The sequence below is a fragment of the Ambystoma mexicanum genome, chromosome 1q (genome assembly GCF_040938575.1).
Source record: "Ambystoma mexicanum isolate Mex_15411 chromosome 1q, UKY_AmexF1_1, whole genome shotgun sequence".
NCBI classification, from domain to species: Eukaryota; Metazoa; Chordata; class Amphibia; order Caudata; family Ambystomatidae; genus Ambystoma; species Ambystoma mexicanum.
In genome coordinates, this window is record NC_090922.1 from 59,815,997 (window position 1) to 59,833,812 (window position 17,816).

At 44.0% G+C, this 17,816-nt stretch overlaps 1 protein-coding gene across 1 annotated transcript in view; it reads left to right on the forward strand.

Moving 5' to 3' along the window:
• The window catches only part of PSMD7 (proteasome 26S subunit, non-ATPase 7), a 62,773-nt gene that overhangs the window by 11,690 nt on the left and 33,267 nt on the right, over positions 1-17,816 (forward strand). The window contains exons 3-4 of the mRNA XM_069635511.1: positions 13,378-13,470; positions 16,610-16,707. Coding sequence (XP_069491612.1) covers positions 13,378-13,470; positions 16,610-16,707 — 191 coding nt within the window. The remainder of the gene's footprint in view (positions 1-13,377; positions 13,471-16,609; positions 16,708-17,816) is intronic.

Consider the following 17,816-nt stretch of genomic DNA (forward strand, 5'->3'; position numbering starts at 1 on the left):
AGTAATAATTTCACCCTTTATCACAACCAGCTCATAGTACAGAGGCTGCAATTCACTGCACCGTGCTTGCTCGTTCTGTTCCTAATAATTTTCTGATTTATGGAGCACTTCATGCATATAGCATTTATAACGTGCCTGTACACAAGTGTTTCTAGGTGCCACAAGATACCAGGGAGGGAACACCTAGGGGAGGACAAGACAAACGATCCTGCTAGGCCTTGTCATTCGGATTGTGCAAGTGCGACAGCTAGAAGTGCAGGGGGGAGTGCAAGGAAGAGGTTAGGGGGCAGGGGTCGAACAGGGCAGCAAGACTCTGTGCGGTAGGCCAGGAGGCCGTGCAAAGAAAGACTGGTCGTGGAGGAGCCTGGTGCTCAGTGAGACTCTTAAGGGAACCAAGCAACCGTTCGGCTCAGCAGACGGTTAAGTTATCAAGGGAGCGAGAGAGAAGGCAGAGGAGAAAATGAGGGCCTTGATATGCTTCCAACTTCAGGTTGTCCGCCTCAAGTCTTGAGAGAACAGGGAGGCAGTTCCGGAGGTAGGCACCTGCAGTGGAGAGAGATCTAGCCCGCACTCTGTCTGGAGAAGCGTCTGACCCTCAGAGTTGGAGTATAGCACTGCATTGCTGGATTCCACCAGCTTGTAAGTGCTGTAATTGTGTTATTAAGCTGTACAACCCATTATGCATGGCATTGCCTATTTTCAATGTGAGCTCTTGACAATTCAGCTATCCGCTTGGCAGAGGTCAAGTAGATAACCTTGGTGGGGATCAAGAAAAATGTGTTTGACAGTATTGGACGGTCTCTGCATACAAGCCTTATAAGGAACAGTTTGCCTCCTAGGCCTTAATGTGAATTTCTCCTTTGAGCTAGCTAGCTTGACATTCTTTATTGAGCAACCTTGCCTTTTAATTTATTCTCTCATACTTAACTACATTCCAGTGGCTTACTTAAATTCACTACATGCAAGGGCAAGGCTTCTTCTCTCTTCTCCACACAAAGCCAATCTGGTATGGCCCGGGCCGAGGGACGTTTTATTGTCAAACTTTCCTTTTGTGGCCCCAAACACTAATTCTACACACAGCCAATTCCTGGCTCTAACTACACCTTCAGCGTGGGTGGCTTTACTGAACCCCCTCCAGCTATCAATAGAAAGTAATCCAATAGGATCATCTAGTTGATGGCCCTCACAACTCATAGGCACTCCTTCACTTTCTCATTGTTTCTATTGATTGATTAAAACATCAAACACTATACGTGCATCCCAACTATCATTCACCCATACGTTTTCATTTCCCTAATGTTGTGAGTTAAGTTTGTATGTCCTTTCCCCACTCTTCCCCTTTGCTGCCATGTTGATCCAAATTCACCTTTACGCGGGTGTGGATCTGCCTTTTACAACCACCACAGTGGTGATATGTGCAGCATAAAAGACTGAGAACCTGTTTAAAAACAGGTTATGCATTCATAAAGAGTATAGTGGTTCAGCATATTGTTTGCACAATATATTCCTCCAACTAAAATACCATTGGTGATTGCTTTTATTTCAAGCATTCTGTCCTTGAGTTCAGCAAAGGGGCTCTGGGTAGGCATGTGCCAGAGAGATTTTCGTCACTCTCTCAGCACGCATTCCTTTCTGCTCATTTTAATTTCTTTGTTGTGTGCCGTTGGGAGATTTCATTTTTGCTGCTTCTCTCCTATTTAGACCCCCAGCATTTTTTGCTGGACTTCTGGACCTTTTTCCTTTATATCCTGAATGAGTGGCGCCTTTTTCCACTCATTCGTTCTTATGTGCTCTCTTTTGGAACTCTGTTTTGTGTTTTACCATTACTATGGAGTCTACTTTCCTCCATATCTCTTAAGGCATCTGTCTCTCACTTTTGCAGCATGCATGCAGTTCCTTATGGGCAGTGTTGCTGAGAACCTTTTCGGTTCTCCTTTGAGTTTCCTTTTCTTATCCTTATTAACTACAGTTCTTAAGGATAGAGGATACCTTGTATCCCTCCTAAAACTTTATACTACGAGATTGGCGCACATCACCTTACGTGGAGTGCCAAGGGGATAACTAGTATCCCCCTTCTCTCTGCTCTCGCATATACAACCCTCTAGTTATGGCTGGTGGCAGTAGATGTGTTCTACCAACTATTGTGCTTTTTTAAATGTTTATTTATTTTTTATACCACAGACTGTATTCAGTCTCGGTTGTGCACAATAGGGACACCAATGTTCTAATGTGGTGGCTCCTTTCTTTTTTCACCATTTCTAGCGTGGTTGCTCTTTGTTAGTCCTTCTACCATTCTGGGAGGGGAACGTTCTGTGTTGTGTTTTTGCCTCTGGGGGGAAACCCTTAGGTGTCCCTGCCTAGATTCCAGTGTGTTTGTGCAGGCAGGAAGTATGGGAGGAGTTGTTGACTCCCCGCTCTGTCGGCCTGAGTGACTGAATGGCCCCAGTTCCCACTAGGGGTCTGGCTGTTCTGATTGAACAGCCACCCGCCCCTTTCTATAAACTGCTAAGAGATTGCAGAGGAGTGTGTGCTGAAAATGAATGAAAGGTGAGGTTCTTGAGGTGAAGAGCAAGTCGACCTCTGGAATATGAAGTAACCAAAGATGACCAGAGACTCCTGCAGATCCTTCTGCAACACTGTGAAGCGACCACTGCTGTCTTGGCCCAGTTTTCTATGTGACAGAGGAGCTCTGAAGAGGACGCCTCCTTCCTTTTGGCTGGTGGGACCAACCAGCCCTGAGACAAACTACAATCTGAGCCTTCTCCTGAGGTGCTGTGCCTTTCCAGAGCTGCAGACTGCGAATCCCAGGAGACCTCGACCCATTTGTAGTGCAATGTCTTGCTGAGCCCAAATTCGTCCAAGTCTTTGCTGAGCTCCAGGTGAACCTCCAGAGGCACAATCGGACTCGTCAAGTCCCCTCACCATAGTGCAGGACTCTAGGAATCGAATTGCACCCTTTGGTGATGGGGAAAGGCGCTAAAACCACAGATTGACCAGATAAGATGCAGAGATCCGTGCGGGATGTCCTCTTTTGAGACTGCTGCTGAGACATCTCATTCAGAGTCCTGCCTTTCGTCGCCAGACTAATTAATCCAGTGTCCGGGTCCATCGCTGCTGCACGGGGGGAAAATCTAGCCATGAACATTTCTTCTAACCTAAGGTACTGTGGGGTGAAAAGGTATTGCTTACCTTATTACCTTAAACCAAGAAGTTGCTCTGAGTGTTCGAGTGCACAAAGAGGTGTGCACTCTTACCTCCCTCGGACCCAAGCTGCCGGCGTGTGTCCCTTTAATGAGTCCTTTAACAGTTTCTCCAACATTGTGTTAATTCTTCTAGCATCCTTATCTAGAGACTGAAAGTATTCACAGGAACATTTGTTTTGTATTCTCTAACACCTCTCCAAACTGACTTTCACATAGTGGGGAGGGAGGGGGGTGTCATCCTTTGAAAGCTTTAGTTTGTGCAGAAACGACCTCTAAAACATTAAGCTCTGCTACTGTTTGACTAACTGTTTTCCTTCCTAAAATACTTTGTGGTTTTGCTAACTAAATACAATTTCAAGCGACCATAATACACTATCAATGACTATCGCCCAAATGCAAGCCCAGCTGGAAGTCGTCACGCAAGGTTGCAGTTTAAAACTGTTGTCCGAAGCAATAAGAGATGTGGAGTCCAGATACAACGCAATGACCTACACAGATCAGTTAAAACTAATCGACTACGTGCCCTTGCTCATAGTCTACAAGACAGCGCAGACTAAAAAACACCAGCCGGTTATACACCCAAGACACGTCTACGACAAAACCTTAGCGGACAAGAGACGCGAATGGAGGAAGATTGAACGGAGAGCGAGAAAGTTGGGAAGGACGGAAGAACTCTGAGGCCATTGCTGCAGCTAACCAATACAAAACATGGGTAAGAGGACACTGCCTTCATCTTTACCAGCAAGACGCCGAAAACGTCATAGGCCATAATCGGTCATAAGGCAAGAGCATTCTAGACGCTCTTAAAATCAACTTCGTCATCCTTAGAAAACAGTATGATGAATAGCATTGGTGAACAGACTTGGACATTGTACTTTACAAACCTCTTTGAAATCCCGGAAAACAGCCTGACTCCACCCTCCAGCATGGAGTCCCAGCTATGGGTGAGGCTAGATGATCCAGCAGACATCCTTGAACAGATCAAAACAAATCATTAAAGTCCTCCAGAGATCCAGGCCCGGACAGGGTGACAAACGTGGACTTAAAAACCTGTCTGAACGAATGGTCAAACCTATTGAGTAAAATCTTTCAGAGATGTGCGGACTTAAAATCTATTCCGACGTCCTGGAAAACCACAACAGTGGTCCTGATCTTTAAGAAATGCAACAAATGCGACCCTGCGAACTATCGCCCAATAGCCCTGCTGGACGCAATAGGGAAAGTCTTGGGCTCCCTGTTACTAGACAATTTTAAAGAATGGGCAAAACACTAATATCTTCTTGTTAAATGTATTAAAGAACAAAGTACTCGAAGGAGGTCCACGCATATTTATAGCCTTCATAGACTTGAACCAATCATTTGATCGAGTGGAAAGATCCCGTCTATGGACCAGAACTAGCGGCTTGGAATTGCCCGCCGGCAATCCTTGATCCCATCAAGGCCCTCTATACAGCTACCAGCATGTGAGTCCGCTTAGACCAGCACAGAGTCTTATCATCGGAGATTCCAACATGCAGAGGTGTGAAGCAAGGGTGTCCGCTCGCCCTGGTACTCGTCTTGGCATTCCTAGGGGACCTAAAGGACTCAGATGTAGTAGTGCGAGCATTTCCTCCAAAGCTGAACAAAATGTCGATCACCCTTCCACTGTACGCCGATGACTTGATTTTATTAGACCATACGCCATTCGTTCTACAAGACCAAATCAAAAACTTGCAGCAATATATGAAGACAAACCACCTAGAAATCAACAAAAAAAAGGTCCAGTTCATGACGCTGGAAATAACAAGGAGGAAAAAGAAAATCCATCTTACTTTTAGACGGGAACCCCATCTAAAAAGTTCAAGCCTTTAAATACCTGGGGTCATTTTGGACAGTTGAAAAAACGACACATCAATGCAAGAGGCATTAAGGGCAAAAACGAACCAATTGGCGCTGCAAGGAAAGGCCATAGACAGGAAGTTTGGCCATTACTTCATGGTTCCAGTGTTGGAATTCTACAAAATGAAGGTGGTCCCATCACTAACCTACAGGGCCGAAGCAATGCCAAACATCCGAACGGCCGTTTGGCCAAAACTGGAAGCTCTATTCTGGATAAAGGTACTTGGCTTACCGAACTCAACGCTGGTGGCATCGATTCGCCGTGAACTAAGTCTATACCTCACTACAAGGTACGGTTAGATACGCTACTTTGATGCTTTACAGAAATCTACAACTTAATAAGCCAGGAAATGGAGAAATCAAACAGCAAAAGCCTCACCGCCTGGGAAGCAACTAACATCGCTGTACTAAAGTCAATAGAGTGCGACAAAGAGATGTTGCTGTACAATAAAGTGACAATCCAAAGGAGCTGGATTGGATACGAACACTGGAAGCAGCGGCTGGCAACAAACGAACAAATCACCTCCCAGGCAATGTTAAAAAAACTAAATGAACTTCAGACTTGCATCAAGAAATCCCCAAGAGGCATGGTCGTGACTTCCTCTTACGAGTCCGGTTAAACCCGCTACCAACAAATTAAATTTTGGCAATCGGAGGTATTTTAACTACTAGCCTCTGCCGCTTCTGTAACACAACCACGGAAAAAGAAACAATTTGGCATCTACTGCTACAGTGTCCGGGCAACCAACTGATAAAGAGCTCACTATCTGAAACATATATTCTCGAACTTTACGCGGATGGATGAACCAATGTGCTGGGCTCAGCTGATTAGTGGAGACAAAACAAAGTGGCTAAAATTCTTCATCACGTCAACTTCCCAATCAACTAATTGGGTCCTCAAAGACTTATGTAGACCTCGGAGTGCACCCACAGGACAACTTATGGTGAAACACAGACTTTACTTTTCTTCTCACTACCTTACTTGTGCAGACAAAGGAGACCTTTTTTTTTCTCTCCCTCGTTTTGTGAAAATCATGTTGATTAAATACAAATAATTTAAAAAAAAATACAATTACTGTATATCTTTGTCTTTGTGCGGTTGTACCAATAATATGGTAGGACTGTCATACTCTAACAATTGTACCACGAGCAACTATAACAAGCAGTGGCCTTTGAAAAGTATAAGTATTCATGTGTGTTGGTTAAGTGATTTAAGTATTTTAAAACATTCCTTGTGTAAATATATAAATATTTTAATAGATGTTTATTGGTGTTTTCTACTGTACTAGTTGGCTTCAGTATACTTGCCTCAGCTCACATCTTCCCCCTATGACAAGCCTGACTGCTCTGCTACTCTACCATTGTTCCATGAGTAGTACAAGCTTATACTAAGATTTGGGGACCTGTATGCCATTGAGATCGTTTTATGAAGGATAAAGGAAGAGGTCAAGAAGATGCTTCATCTCGGGGTTATTGAGCCATCTGCAAGTCCATGGGCTAGTCCAGTTGTACTAGTACCAAAAGCAGGAACCAAGGAATTGAGGTTCTGTGTGAATTATAGAGCTCTTAATGCAGTCACCACGAATGATGCCCATCCTTTACCCAGGACAGATTAACTAGTGGACAAACTTGGCCCAGCCAAGTTCCTCACTACATTTGACCTAACCTATGACTATTGGCAAATTGACAGGCCATGCCAAGGGGAAAATGCATTTTCTACCCCAGGAGGCCTCTACCAGTTTAAGGTTATGCCTTTTGGACTCAAAAATGCTCCTGCTACATTCCAGAGGATGGTGAATCAAGTGCTGAATGGGATGGAGGACTTCTGCATGGCATACTTGGGGAAGAGCATCGTCGCCACCTACCATACGTTTTGCAGGCTCTTGAACAGACCAGTCTGACCATTAAGGCTAGTGGTCTGACTACCTTGGAGATGAGGTAGGAGGAGGTGTAACCAGGCCATTACCTACCAAAGTACAAGCTGTACAAGACTGGGCCACCCCTACTACTCGGACCCTAGTGAGAGCCTTTCTAGGTCTCGCTGGGTACTACAGTAACCTCATAGAGAACTATGGGACATAGCTTCTCCCATGAATGTAGTGATCTCACCCAAATTCTCCAAGAAGGTCAGGGGGAATGAGGCGTGCACCAAGGCTTTTGAAGGACTGAAGAAAGCCCTTTTTGTCAAGCTCTAGTCTTGAGAGCTCCTGACTACAACCAATCCTTCATTGTGCAGACAGATGCTTCTAATACAGGTATAGGTGCAGTTTTGAGTCGGCTGGATGAGAAGGGCAGGGAACATCCTATCTGCTTCATCAATGGGAAACTGAAGGACTGTGAGACAAGGTGTGCAACTGTTCAACTGAGTGTTTTACCATTGTGTAGTCTCTGAAGAAGTTTAGACCGTACATTTATGGTTCTCTTTTGTTGCTTAGACAGACCACCAACCCTTGAGATGGTTAATGCAGATGAACGGGAAGAATACAAAATTAAGGTGGTCAATCAGCCTCCAATGGTTTGATGTCCCCATAGAAACCAGGTCAGGGTGTAATCACCAAAATGCTGATGGTCACTCCAGAAAGTATGACTTACTGGATTAGGAGATTCATCCAGGAGTGGGTTAAATTCTCCTGTCCCTTAGTTAGTCTAGGGGATACGAGTGTTAAAGAGAATTCCCATTTCTGTGCTAATTCCCTTCAACCTTAGACAATCCCCCCCCCCCGCTCTTTTGCTGAACTTTAGGACTTTTTAAAATGTTAAACATGGAAAGAGTGAGCCTTTTTTTCTCATGTTTTTTGATCTAATTTGGATTCTGTATTTCCTTTTGTTTTTGGAGTCTGACAAACGCGTAGGCATTTACTATTTTGTATGGTGACACACAGCACCTTCAGTGCAGTGTCACAGAGAAATCCTTTAGATTTCTCATAAGGTTTAAATACTTTTTTTTTTTTTTTTTTTTTTTTTATAAATTGTGTGAACTGCTGTTCCCAAGAATAGTAAAGTGAAATTTGACTTGTGCTCGGGGGTTACCTAGTAGCCCCTTTTCCTACCTACTCATGTAACCTTTTTTGTTTCCCTGACTACTTTAAATGGCTGGTAGCAGTGGTTTAACTTTCATACTGCAGGATGAATCCTCAGCTACAGTATAGCACCCTTGGGTGACCATTTTGTGAAAATGGCCTGGTCTTATTTTTTCGCCATTTTCTGTAGTTGGGGGGTTGGGGGGGGGGGTCTTTCCTGGGTCTTACTCTGCGCGCCAAGCCAGGTTTGAGCCCTTTGTTCGTGTTGCCTTTGGCAGGCTTCAGTACTGAAACGCGCCTCTGACTACAGTGTGTCTGGAAGGGCAGGAAGCGAGGGAGGTTCCCGAAACCCCCCTGTCCTTTGTCTTTAGGAATGCCTTATTGAACCCAGTCATGATTGGCTAGCTGGCTGTCCTTTCAGGACAGCCACCCTGCTGTTTGAGTGACAGCCTAGGCTGTGCATGAATGGGAGAAACCTGCTTAAAAGGCCAGGGTTTTGCGACTGAAGACAGTCGGCCACTGGGAAGAACAACCCACCGAAGAAACCTTGAACAAAGCTTGCTGCATCGTCCTGGACCTTTGCATTGCCTGGTGAAGCGCTTCTGCTGTGCTTTTTCTAATTGACAAGAGAAGCTCCGGAAGGGCTGACAACTTCCCTTGGGTTAGTGGGACCAACTAACCCTGAGACTAACTCCACTTGACCATCTACCCCAACTGGCTGTACTTCTTTGCTGCTGCAGGAACCGAGTGCCAGGGGTCGAGAAATCCGTAGTAGAGTGCACCGCATGGGATACGGCCAGAAGCTCCAGGAGTCTCCCAGGACCCTCCAGAAGCAGGACAAACTGAGCTAGAGTCCCCTCAGTAGAGTGGAGGACACAAGGAGTGAAGATAGCCCAACCAGTATCCAAGATCCGCAGTGGGGCTGTTTACCGAGCGATGAAACTGCGAAGTGCTGCTGACCTGAAAAGACCCTATAGCTACCGCCAACCTCCAAATTGCTGCTTCAGGAGTCCTCCAGACGTCCTCCCTCTTGTGCCCAGGATCTGCATCACTGCAACCACTCAGAAGCCAGCTGGACCACTCTTCAAACCAAAGGTATGGTTCTGACTCAGGTTACTTACCTCAGTGTCTTTAGCTTTGCTCTTTTCGGTTGAGACTTGCAGTAGCTACTTTGCTCGAGTTGATTTCAGCTCTACCCTTCAAGAGTTTACAGCATGTGACCCTACAGTGCTTTTTCTTCAGCAAACTCTCTAACTTTGTGCAAGACTTTGCTATCTAAGAAATGCCTCCGCTCCATAGACTGTGCTCCAATTCACTTTGGCTGTCCTTGCTGCCTGCAGACTCTTCTAGTCCATTTGACTTTTATACTTACTGTCCCTTGTAGGTGGTAACTTGGTTTTTAACTATTATTGCAGGGGAAGGCTTTTATCTAGACTTCATTGGAAGATTTAAAAGTGCTCACATGCTCGGAGAACCTGTTTTAACCTTTTTTCCTTCTCTTCGCCTTTCCTTTCTACAAACCTCAGAATCTATGAAGTGTACTGGTGATATATAAATGCCATTACTGTCCTAGTTGGTGAAGTCACCTCTGGGTGTAGGACGTGTGTAAGAAGCATCTCTAAAGAGTATCTACTAGCTTTGTGTTGATTCTGGAAAAGTATTTACTTGTTACACATAGTGCCCCTTTTTTTTTGTTGAAGAATGCTCATCTAAAAACTGTTAAATAATTATAACAAAAACCTTGAGTAGAAGTGTTACTTGGCTACTCGTATTTGTGGATTTCATTGCTACAGCTCACATTTACCCCTCTTGAGATAAGCCTGGCTGCTCAGTCACAGCACCAACTTTTGTTGTATAGGCCTATACTAAAGGGTTGGTTACCTAATACCAAGAGGACAAGGGTTGTGTTGCCACTCCCAGGGGTTACTACATAAATTCTTGCCTAACACCTGCGGTCCAGGAAGTCCCCATAGGAACATGTAAGCTCTGTTGCTAACCCTGCTGGTGCTTCCATGAAACCATGCCTGGTCAGACCTGCTTGGAGCACCGGCCCCTGCAGGCATTCTCGTAGTCTGGCAGTCGGGAATGGGTGCTGGTACATTGCTACCGGGACCCTTATTTCCAGACCGCAAGACCTGTAATGAGGCCAGTCTCTTAGCACTGTCAGTCTTGGACTAGTCATTTTCCCAATAAGAATGAACAAAATGGGCAAGGGAAATAAAGCAGAAGTCTTTACTTGCCTCCCAAAATTCAGGATAAAGTTAAAAATAAACACAAAGTACGGGGTCCCATAGAAATCTTTGGGGGAAAGGTGCAAAAAGAAAACCTTTCCCAACACACAGTATCCTTTCCATGGGTGGAAGAACTAGCAGTTACCACACACACAGGCAGGCACGCGCTTTTGCACAAATCGTAGCATTATGGTGACCTCCCCACCCAAACAATTCCCAATTTCAACAAGCTCATTCATTTCTAAGTTGTCACAGTACCAATATATCCCATTGTACTTCCAGTTTGACTCCAGCACATTCTTTGTACACTGCCCTGTTGGATTCTTTTTTAGCAATCCTAGTATTCTCTGTGTTTGCAAGTTCTGGAACAGTTAAACATTCCCGGTTTGGGAATGTATTCTGGGTGGAGAAATAGGAATATATGGGATGGTTAAGGTGAGAATGCACAATCATTGTACAGTTTGGCATACCTAGCATACTCCTAGTTTGTCCAGGTCTTTATAATTCCAGTTTGACAACTCTAGTATATTTGAAGGTTGTCCATCCCAGTATAAGGTTCCAGATCTACAGCCAGAGACTGCTCCCTTTTTGACAGTCCCCACATATTTCTCCAGTCTGCACTATGCCAGTTTACTTAAAACAATTATAGTAAACTGAATTTGGATAATTGGATTTTATTTCCACCCTTCGCTTTCACACTTGTGTTATTAAAGTCCATGTAGTCCGACCTTTGAGAGTCCGTGCTGGTTCATCTGATTGGTTCTTGGAGTGGGTTTTAGAGTCCAGGCTTGCAAATGGCTTAGACGTTGGAGGTTCCTGTTTGTGTGTCTCGGTCAATCGAACAGCCATGTTTGAGAGGTTTCAAGCACAGTAAATTCTCAGTTTGTGCAATCCCAATTCATTCCTAGTTTGTCAATTCCAGTACACTATTTGAACTAACCCAGTAAATTCTGAGTTTGCTGATCTGGTATACTCGCATTTCCTTTTACAATGATCGTCTCATTTTACTTTCTAGATATGTTTCCAGGTATTTATAAATCCTAGTACATAACCATTTTGACAATCCAGCTTGTTTCTATTTTGCACGGCATAACCATATATGCAGCATACCTGTATAATCCCAGATTCCATAATTCCTACATACTTCGTCTTAATATTGCGCAGTTACAGTATACTCACACTGTACTATACATGATTACTCCAGTTTACTGTTGCACAATTCCAATACAGGGCCATTGTGTTCTCCAGTCTGCTCTCACAGCATACACCCGTTGTCCTAACCCCAGTAAAATCGCTTTTGCACGTCTGTATTTTGCCACTAAGAGAATCCCAACATGCACCCAGTTTGTATAATCCTAATTTGACAACGTATCCTCCCACGTTGACAACCTTGAGGTACTGCACATGTTTCATGCCTACGTCTATCCCAAGTTTTCAGAATTACCACATTATCCGAGCTTGGCCATCCCACTATGCGCACAGTTTGAAAAATACTAGTTTGCCAGTCCCAGTATAGTCTGCTTGGCAACACAAGAATACTCTAAGAAAGTGTAATATTGTTTTTTTAGTTTTTCAAACATAGTATGCTTCCAGGTTGATGAATCCAATATATTCCCTACCTGCAAACTACTATTTACTGATGATCATTTAACATTTTGAAAGACTCTAAACACTGATCTGTGGGAGTTCCTACCCCGATCACTCTCTGATCGTTAAATTAGCTACAAAACAATATTACCAGTTTAATACTCTGCATCGTATGCAGTATCTATGTAAACCTAGAACTCTTAAAGGGAAATGCCAAGCATTGGGAATATCTGACTTTGACATCCTGCTGAATTAGATGCCATTGACCCCGATGAATCCACACAGCTGTCGCACATGAGCCATGCAGGGCTCCATTAATAGTCTGTCGCACCATGCCAAACGGGTCTCCTCTCATACAGAAATAATAATCCCTGTACTAAATTAATATACATGCCAGGCTTCAGTTGGGTTTCTCATTTTATAATTCACCCGTCCCAACCATAGTTTACTTGTGTTTGTAGTGATGGGGCTTATCTGGATAGTGACCTATTCTGCTCCTGCCCCAGGGTAAACCAGACTGTAGTCTGTGGGCAGCGATGGGTAAAATGGGAGCAGGTTCGAGATTAACAAGATTGTACAAAGGTACAGGTTAGATGAGGGGAATGTGTTCATATAATCATGCTTACAATAGATCTTAATGGTCCATTGTACACTTTTCTAAGGTGTGGAAACCACTGTAGGACTTCGGTGACCAACAGTGCCACCCACACTAAGATGGTATCCCTACATATTATCCCCACCAAAAATATTGGCGTACATATGGTTTTTTCTCGCCATAGGCGATATTTTTGAGGGGGGATAATTTGTGGTAGCGGGGGTGTCCCCCCGCAGGGTCCATGGCTCAATATTGCTGCAAACATATGGCAATATGTTTGTATTGCTATATTTTTGCGGGGATATTAACACTTGGAACCCACTAAGATATCTTCCTGTCACAACTAATACCTAGAATTACCCTCATGAAATGGTACCCTCGACCATACTCTGCAAACACTGTAATGGACATTGGGAATGCACAAACCTGCACCAACCTACTCAAATCTAAAAGATGGCTAAAGAAATCTAGCTCCATGCTTGAGCCCACTCATACAGCAACATAGCCTGGGCACCCCTCTACAGTTCAAGACCTACAAATAACGCCTCTCCCTGGCGTGAATGCCACTTATCCAAATGCACAAAGCACACCATTGTGAACAAATTATCCTTTGCGATTGCATAGTAGCGAATGCACGTTTTGAGGCCCACTATACACCCATCAAAATCTTGCTTTTGGGTATGTAATTAAATCTTTTTGAATGTTTATGGTTACATATGTGTTTTTTAATTGCAAATTAATATTGTTTTCAGTTCGAGTGAGCAGACTTTCTTGTTTTGCTGACTCGTATGTTGTAATTTCCTTGTTCATGCTGGCTGCCTCGCACAGAATTAACCTGCTGTTTATTTTTGTTGCTTTTTCAGTGCCGTTTGATGAGGATGAGAAGGATGATTCAGTTTGGTTCTTGGACCACGACTACCTGGAAAATATGTATGGAATGTTCAAGAAAGTGAATGGTGAGAGTTGAATGCATTTTGAGGCAAATGTGGGGGACTGTTAAAAGCTACTACTTTTGAGCGCATCTACCATTGGAACGGTCATAAAGACGCACAACAGAAATTACCCGCCCTGGATGTCGAGGGGGAACAATAAAGGCCTGGGAACGCTAACATGGCAAAAAAAAGCAAGGGGGGGGGGGAGGCATTTTGGTCAAATGAACACCCATGTGTGTCTTTACTGGGCCTATACAAACAGCCTGCGCTAAAGGTGCACAGAATTAATAAAAAGGTTCACTGCCACCAGCCATTAAAGGTAAGTTTTTCGTTGTAATTATCATTGCTATGAAAACCTTATCCAACCCTTAGCAAAGATACATGTATATTTGCTATCGGGGAGCCCCAGATTACCCACTGGACAAAGACATTCATTTAAAATGATTAATACATTCATTACTTGTCTCTAGCTTATGAAAAGGGACTGTTGGGTAAGAGTTTGTAGAGTTCAACTGGTGTATGACTTTACAAGACTTGCCTGGTATTAGTGACCCAACCTTTAACATAGTCCTGTACTACACACGTTTGTAGAGTGGCTGAGCAGCCAGGCTTATCTTAGAAGGGGTACTGTCAGCTGTAGAGCAGTACAATGAAATCCGTAGAAACCAGTAGACAAGTAAACACTTAGACACTTTAAAAGTGTATATTACAATTATTTATACACACAAAGCAAATAACTAGGTTATGCAGCTACTAATAGTAACATCAAGCAGTTTTTCAGAATCAAGTTATTCAAGTAGCAATAATGCAGGTAAGTGAATTCTTTTTGTACTAAAACATTTCGAGCACACAGTGACATCAGTTAGTAGTAGCACTTAGGTTTACCATACAATACAGAGTTTGGAGGGAAATGGTAGAGTAGGCTAGAACACTGTAGCAATGTAACAATAGTATTTTCTCCCAGAGGGATGTAGGCAGTCTTTTATCCCAGCAATAATAGTGTAAAACAATTCAAATAGTTCAGAAGGGTGCCTTTAGGGAGCCAGCACAGCCACTGTCAACAAGACAGTTCTAGTTCTGATGCAATCTTCTTAGAAAAAGTGAGTTGAACGTCAGTAGTTCATTGAAGAAAAAGCCAGGCGCTCAAGTGAGCCTACTTCAGGGGCACAAGCTGTTGGGCCCGCACACAAGTGAATTGCAGTAGTTTGAAAGGAGCACTCCCCAAACTAGGAAGCGCTAGATTTGGCAAAAGGTTAAGCCCAAAGCCCCACAGTACCTTTTGAATTGAAGCAGATGTTCCAGCTGACTTCCTTGTTGATGCATACCCTTGTTCCTGGTATTTGGTCGTGGTGACGAAAGGAAGGACATCTGGCGGGCATCTGCGGCCACACTCTCGAGAGGGACTCTGCAGCAATGGATTCCACTCGTTTCAGCTGCTCTTAGTGGTTTTGGCACCTTTTCTTTCTCAGTGCCAACGAAGAACAAATAACTCCAACCAGAGTTTCCTTTTACCTGTGGACAAAGAATTCCTTCTTCTGGAGGCCCTTTAAGATGCCCACAAAGTTTTGGCCGGATTCGTTACTTGGGAAGATGTTGCACTCGTCAGTGGTTCTAGTACCCTGGGTATTGGGGAAATTGCAGCCCAGAAAAGTCACAGCGACTCAGGAGTTGGCCCAGAACAAAGCGGGTCTTGAGACTAGTTGGTCCCACCAGCCTAAGGGAGGAAGTCATCCTTGGCAGAGCTTTCCTGTCGATGGGGGGAAAACGGGGTCAGCACAACTGCAAGGCTTCACCTGTGCTTTTGCAGTCCTGGAAGGTGCTGCTGGCATCTGTCGTCGTCGGCTTTGATGTTCCAGTGGTCGCCTCTGCCTGTAGTCCCAAAACCCTTGCCTTTTATGCGAAATCCCATTCATTCACAGCACTAAGCTGTCAATCACACAGGGGTGGTCATCCTCTAGGACAGCCACCCACCCAGTTGGAACTAGTTTTGGCCATGCCTACAAACAAAGGCCAGTATGTTTTGGGCTCCACCCTCACTTTCCGCCTTCCCAGACACACTGAAGCCTGGGCGGGCTTCAGGTCTGAAGCCCGCCAAAGGCAAAACCCACAATGGACTTAAACCTGATCGAAACAGAGTAGAAGCCCAGAAGGAATTAACAAACAAGGGCCATTTTGGTAATATGGTCACCCAGGGGTGCTGTACTGCAGATACAAAAGGTAGTAAAAAGAAACCACTGCAACCAGCCATTCAAGTTAGTGTAACAAAGTTACATGGGAAGTGGGAGGAGGAGTCACTATGTAACCCCCAAGCACTCCACATAAGGTGGTGTGCCGTGCCCACCAAGGAAAAAGGTAAGTAGGACAAAAGTTCACACAAGAAAATGTATTGTCACTATAATAGCAGATACCTACGGAGTTTACCAGACTCCATTAAAACATAAGGAACACAAAAGCTTTGAGTGGCAAAAGGCCCACTCACTCAGGAGGTTAAAATCAAAAGGGTCCCAGATTTCAGCAAAGGGCTGGGGATCTCTAAGGTTAAAGGGAATTGGCACAGAAACTGAAATCTCCCTAACGGAGACAAATGCATGTATGCTGTGAAACAGACTTAAAACAGAGGGTGGTGAAGAAAGGATGGGGAGAATGGTGTACAAACTGGACCCCGGCAGTGGTATTCCAACTTTTTTCTTTTCTTTGAGCGGGTGCACTCCTCTTGAGTAAAAATATTTTGTATCTAGGCCCCTCTGAAGCTAAAGCTATTCACATGTTCTTGAAAGCAGTCACTGTAATCCCTTGGTGCCCCTTGGACAGTAATTGGGCCCCCATGGGCGCCAGCCCCAAACTTTGAACAACACTGGATGAGGGTGGCTTTTTTTTTTTTTTTGAGTCTCTAGTAAGCGGATGCCTCACCTTAATTAAGGACTATGGTGAGGAAGATTGACGAGGAGGGGGTAAGGATTTTGTCTATTTTAATAGAAAATGAGCTGTAATAGCATGTTTGCACATATCTGTACATGGTGTTTAGAGGATAACCTAGTTCAGACTTTTAGCGAAGCAAAGCTTTATTTTTTATGTTGTGAGTTTACGCCTCGTTCACCGCCATCCTGAAAGAAGAGAAAAATAGTTTGTTATTCTAAACCCTGAAATATATTTTTATTTCTAGCAAGAGAGCGAATAGTGGGCTGGTACCACACAGGACCCAAACTGCACAAGAATGACATTGCTATCAACGAGCTCATGAAAAGATACTGCCCCAACTCTGTAAGTTATGTACAGTTCACTTGTGCTTTATGGTCTTAGATGTTCGTTGGCTCTGCTGTCACCCTGGGCTATAGATGCATGGTCCTAGTTTGCAGTGTTTGGTTTAGAAATGCTGTGGGGAGATGAGATTGTTTGCTTTCTTATTTTCGTTCAGGACTTGGTAAAGTGCAAATATGCAGTTAATATTCTTCCAGGTAAAATGTGTTGATCTGGGGGAAAAAAATGTTTTATTGATTTGTATTGCGCGCCAAACCCGAAGGTATCTGGGCGCATTTGCACAAAGGATACAAGTATACTTTAGGCATAGGTTACAATGATTGGAATGGAGTGAGTTACAAGGGTTACAATTAATTATACAAGGAAACGACAGAATATACATCAAAATATAAAAATATCAAAATATAAAAAAGATGCAGGTACAGAATGAAATACAATAAAGGTCAGTGGCAGCAGCTACAGTCCCTAAAAAGTCATAGCTACAATTGTCAAGGCTTGCACAAATCAGGTGTGTTGGAGGTCCTTAGTTACAAGCCAGTTTATGGTGTTTCGCCTGAAGTTCAGGAAGGGTTGGTCCGCTCTTAGGGAGGGGAGGGCTTTCCAGAGCTGTGCCGCCATGACAGGGAAGCTGCTTCCCCCCCCCCCCCCGCCTTTTTTTAGTCTGATTCTAGGCACATGTAGACTGAATGAGGTAGATTTTTTGACGATTCTCTCTGAGGTAGGGTAGGGTAGGGCAGCATGATTGAGGCACTTGTGGGTTAAGCTGACTGTCCTAAGCGTGATGTTGTCATTAATGGATAACCATTTAATCTGTCTCCTTAGTTCTGATGTGTGCTCCCTCCTTGATATGCCAAGTGCTGATCGGAGCGCGTTGTTTTTGTAAAATGTCGATTTTCTTAACAGTGCTCTTGCTTGCACCAAAGTACAGTGCATTGCAATAATCTAGCTTGGAGAGGATGAGAGCTCTGGCTAGGATAGTACAACTTTCTTTGCAAAGAAATATGCTGTTGCGGATGCCATAGCGTTCACTTGTTTGCTTAATGCAAGGGTTGAGTCCAGGTAAAAGCCTAATGTTTTTACCTCCTTTTTACCACTTTGATAATGTGCCCATC